This window comes from Pteropus vampyrus, unplaced genomic scaffold (assembly GCF_000151845.1).
Source record: "Pteropus vampyrus isolate Shadow unplaced genomic scaffold, Pvam_2.0 Scaffold319, whole genome shotgun sequence".
Classification (NCBI taxonomy): domain Eukaryota; kingdom Metazoa; phylum Chordata; class Mammalia; order Chiroptera; family Pteropodidae; genus Pteropus; species Pteropus vampyrus.
Genome location: NW_011889100.1, coordinates 606,075 through 610,519, shown reverse-complemented (window position 1 = coordinate 610,519; position 4,445 = coordinate 606,075). Strand labels below are relative to the sequence as shown.

At 55.9% G+C, this 4,445-nt stretch overlaps 1 protein-coding gene across 5 annotated transcripts in view; it reads right to left on the bottom strand.

Moving 5' to 3' along the window:
* Positions 1 to 4,445, bottom strand: part of CGN (cingulin) — a 23,391-nt gene that overhangs the window by 3,589 nt on the left and 15,357 nt on the right. For all 5 annotated transcript variants that reach the window (XM_023521823.1, XM_023521822.1, XM_011377666.2 and 2 more), the window contains 5 exons: positions 3,229 to 3,429; positions 2,684 to 2,890; positions 2,093 to 2,350; positions 1,036 to 1,206; positions 336 to 497 (listed from right to left, as the gene is read on the bottom strand). In XM_023521823.1, the coding sequence (XP_023377591.1) occupies positions 336 to 497; positions 1,036 to 1,206; positions 2,093 to 2,350; positions 2,684 to 2,890; positions 3,229 to 3,429 (999 nt within the window). The remainder of the gene's footprint in view (positions 1 to 335; positions 498 to 1,035; positions 1,207 to 2,092; positions 2,351 to 2,683; positions 2,891 to 3,228; positions 3,430 to 4,445) is intronic.

Sequence of the window (4,445 nt, the reverse complement as noted above, 5' to 3'; positions counted from 1 at the left end):
GAGTCGTCGTTGTCGTCATTATTACTATTGCCGAAGACAGCGAACTAAAGACCAGCGTTCACTTTAAGAGCAGCAGCCACTGCCACACGGAAACACGGGGCCAAAAGTCACTGTTACCCTATTCTCCGACCGTACAGAAGAGGACGAATTTTATGTGACATCGTACGTCTCTAAACGCTGATGATTATTAATTCAAACAAAACCCATCAGCTGTGGGCTGCCAGTTCGATCCCTACTCCAGAAAGAAGCATGGAGTGTCCTGGCTCCTTTGCCGACAGAAGTTGCACCTGTGCCAAGACCTAGGCCACCACCGGCCACCCCCTCAGTGTCCTCACCTCAAGGCCCTTGAGTTGCCGGGTCCTGTCATCTTGGGAGCGTTTTTTGTTTTCTGCCTCTTGCTCCAGCCCCTGCAGCCGCTGGGCCAGCAGCTCCTTGTCTAGCTGGGCTGTGTCCCTATCGGCCTGGGACGCCTGCAGGGCCTGTCGCAGCCTCTGGGTCTGGGCAGAAGGGAAGATGGAACAGCTCGGGGAAGCAAGGTGGGGCCTGAGGGGTGGGAGGGGTCCGCGCACGGGGGAGAAAGGTTTCATCACCGGCATGTAACACTGCCAGTGTGCGCCGTGATAACAGAAAGCAGACTGACTCTCAGGCCATTTTCTTCATTGTTTTACAACCCTCTGCACAAACCGGAATCACTCAAGGAGTTTTCAGACTACCAATCCCGGGTCCCCGGCCGCAGGGTTACGATTTAATCGTTAGAGGATGCGGCTTGGGCACTGGGTTTGTTTTTAAATCTCCCGAGGTGACTCGACTGTCAGCAATTTGCAAATCCCTGCTCACAGACAATGTGTCCCCTAGTGTCCATATCTAGGGTGGGCTACTCCCCCCCGCCGTCATCCACCTTAGTATGTCACTCTAAGTGGTTTGACTGAAACCCAGATCCCAGGAGCCCTGGGCCACAGGTTTAGTTAAGAGGCAATGACCTTCAAACCCAAGACACGGGGAAGGTTCCCAGCCTCCTGCCACTTAGGCTCCTACCTCATCCTGAAGCCGGCTCAGCCCCCCGGAGTTCTTCTCAGCCTCGCTGGCCCACTCCTTGGCCTGGCGCTGGGCGTCTGCCACCTCCCGCCGGGCCTTCTCCTTGTACTCCTCCAGCTGGGCCTGGAGCTGCTGCAGGGCCTGCCTGGAGTCGTCCCCAATCTGCTCCAGCTGGGACACGGAACAAAGAGCGTCCTCAGGGCTCCTTCTCTTTACCAGACGCCTCTGTCCCTGTGTGGACCTGGGCGCCCCAGACCCTCCAGGAGCGTCCTTCCTGCCAAAGCGGCCCCTCTTGCTCTTTCCAGGCCTAGGTCCCTCATGTGGCTACTGGTAATGTCCACATAGCCTGGGTTCAAACCCTGGCTCTGCCACTTATTAACTGTGTGACCAGAGGCAAGTTACTTATCCTCTCTGGGTCTCAGCTCCCCATCTGCAAAATGGGACAACAGTCCCTACATCTCAAGGTTGTTGGGACAATTATCTTAGTCAACGACATGCCTACAACGGTACCCGATACAAAATAAACCTTAAATGACCTTATTTCAACAAACCCAAAATGCCAGCGATTACAAAGTGTACCACTAAGAAAAGTCTGCCATGGGGACTGAGACATACCATCAATCACAACGCTCCACTTCAGAGATGATAAAATGCGCATTTCAGAATCGATGAACTATATTAGGTGTTGGCTCTAGTTTTATCAAGAGATCGGGAGGACAACCCTACCCCCAAAAAGCCATTTATTTCCTTTTCTTCCTATCTCCTTCCCCTCCCCCAAATATAAAATTCTCCCCGTGAAGAGTCTCACGTTTAGGTCTTATACCAGGAGGCATCCTCCGGGATCGAGACCGTAAAGGAATGGGATGTGGGGGGAAGGGCAAAAACACTGAGGGCAGGTAAGAAGGATGCCGCTCTCTGAAGATCTGACCTTGGCCTCCCCGACAGTGAACTTGAGGGAAGCGAACAGCATACATTCTGACCCACATCCACCCGTCCCCCGGGGCGAGCTTCCTCCGAGCCGGGCCTCTCCCGGAGCCCAGGCCGCCCCACGCCTCACCTCCTTGTTCAGCCGGGCCACGGTCCTGTCCAGCAGGCGCTTCTGCTCCTCCAGCTCGGCCTTGGCCTGCCGCAGCGCCTCCCGCTGCTTGCCCTCCTCCTCCAGGGCCCGGCTCAGCGCCTGCTGCTCCTGCGCCATGCGGGCCAGCGCCCGCTGGGCCTCGTCCAGCCGTGCCTCCAGGGCCCGCTTGGCCGCGGCCAGGCTCCCTTCCTCTTCCTGAGCTGCGTCCAGGGCCCCCTCTAGCCGCTGCTTCTCTGCCTGGGGAGGGGGCGGGACTGAGAGGAGGCAAAGCTCGGGCTCCAGCACTTGGAGGTGAGCCGATGCGAGGGGAGGAGGAGACTTATTCATGGAAAGGTCGGGCAGTGTGAACAGGCCCCGAGGAAGCGTCACAGAAATCAAGGCACAGAACACGCAAAGGCTGGGACGTCCGCACCGAAACACAGTGCAGGAAGTAAACCCACAGCGCACGGAGGGTTTGGGGGGGCACACAGAACCCCTCGAAGGGCAAAATAAAAGTGATGGCCGCGCATGTAGCCAAAGACTGGAGAGAACAGCCCCCGAGGGAGCCGATGCCGCCCCCGAAGCACTGACCTCCAGCCGCTGCACCTTGTCCCGAAGCCGAGCCTCCGCCACTTCCCCACCCTCCGCCAGGCCTCGCGCCTCCTTCAGCTGCTGCTCCAGACCCAGGATGCGCCGTCGGAATTCGTCATTCTCCTCCTGGGTCTCCCGAAGCGTCGTCTCCACTGCTGTCCGGCGTTGCCCCAGCACTGCCGCCTCTGCCTCTGCTGCCATCTGAGCCTGCGGCCGTGCAGGGAGCGGCGGGCGGCTCAGACCCCGGGGCTCCGGGTCACTGAGCACCCCCCGGAAAGCCGCCCCAGAGAGCCCACAAGGACCAGACTTAAAGTGGGGTAACGCCACCAGCCGGAGGCTGCCCGCAGAACCCCACCCCCACAGCGGGTGTCACCAGGTACAGCCAGGCCTCCCCCTGCCAAATCCTGGCTGCTTCAACCACACACTTGGGACCAAGGATCTGGTCTGTACGTACCCATGACAGGTAACTTTCCACGCCCTCCGGCTCCTCAGCCCTCCAGACCCCTGAGCCTCCACCTCCTAAGCCCTGTGCCCACTCCCCTTGCCTTGGAAGCGTCTTCACAGTCCTGTCTCAGTTGCTGGAGGGTCTTTTGCAGCTGGACGTTCTGCTGCTCCAGGCCCCGGCCTCGGTCAGTCTCAGCCCTCAGCTGCTTCTCCAGCTCCCGCTCCCGGAGCCGCCCGGCCACCTCCTGGCTCTGCCGCTCGGCCCGCAGGTCCTTGAGCTCCTCCTGTGCCCGGCACAGATCCTGCAGGGGAAGGAGAATGGTGCCAGGGCGGAGCCAGCCCGTGACACCAGAAGCCGGACACGGTGAGCTCCCATGCATCACCGGGCGACGTGAAATGCTGTGCCCAGTGCCAGTTTCTCGGAAGTTAGCCAGGTACCACGTGACCCAGCAATTCCACTCCTAGGCACGTGCCCAAGAGAACTGAAAACGCCTGTTCACAGAAAGCTCGTACGTGAATGCTCACGGCGTTAGTCGTTACAGCTAAAATAGAGAAATGACCCAAACGCCCGTCGACTGGTGAACCGATAAGCAAAAGTGGCATGTCCGTACAATGGAATATTATTCAGCCGTAAAAAGCAATGGAGTACTGACACTTGCTATACAACACACGTAAACCTTGAAAAACATCACGTTGGGTGAAAGATCTCACACACGAAAGGCCACATCTTATCAGAGTCCAACTAAATGAAAAGTCCCGAATAGGCAAATCCAGAGAAAGTCGATTCGTGGTTGCCAGGGGCAACCCTGGCAGAGCGACTGCCAATGGATACGGGGTTCCCGTTTGGGGCGATAAAAGTGTTCTGTCATCAGACGGTGGTGATGGTTGTATGACTTTGTTTTTTTAGCTCTATCCAACTGAGATTGTCCAGAGAATATCCAGGTTCTATACTAAAATCTACTCGATTTGTACACTTTAAAAGGGCGAATGTTACGGCATGTGAAATAAATCCATTAAAAACTTATGTGGAGTGAGAAAAGATGAGGGTATGGATGAAAAAGGATTGACTATTAAAAAAAGAAGAAAATGTGTTGAAAATCAACATATATGTGCACGATAAATAGTGGTGCCGATATCTTTTTTAAAAAGGTGAAATATGAGTTCCGGCACTAATTCTTTAGCTATTCACTACTTCTGAAATTCGGAAAGTATCATAATTAGGCTGCAAGGTTATAGACACCTAGTGAATCTTCGATGTCTGACACTAACCAAACCAGTCACAAAGAAAAACAGCCCCGTGTATGATCGACACTGGACC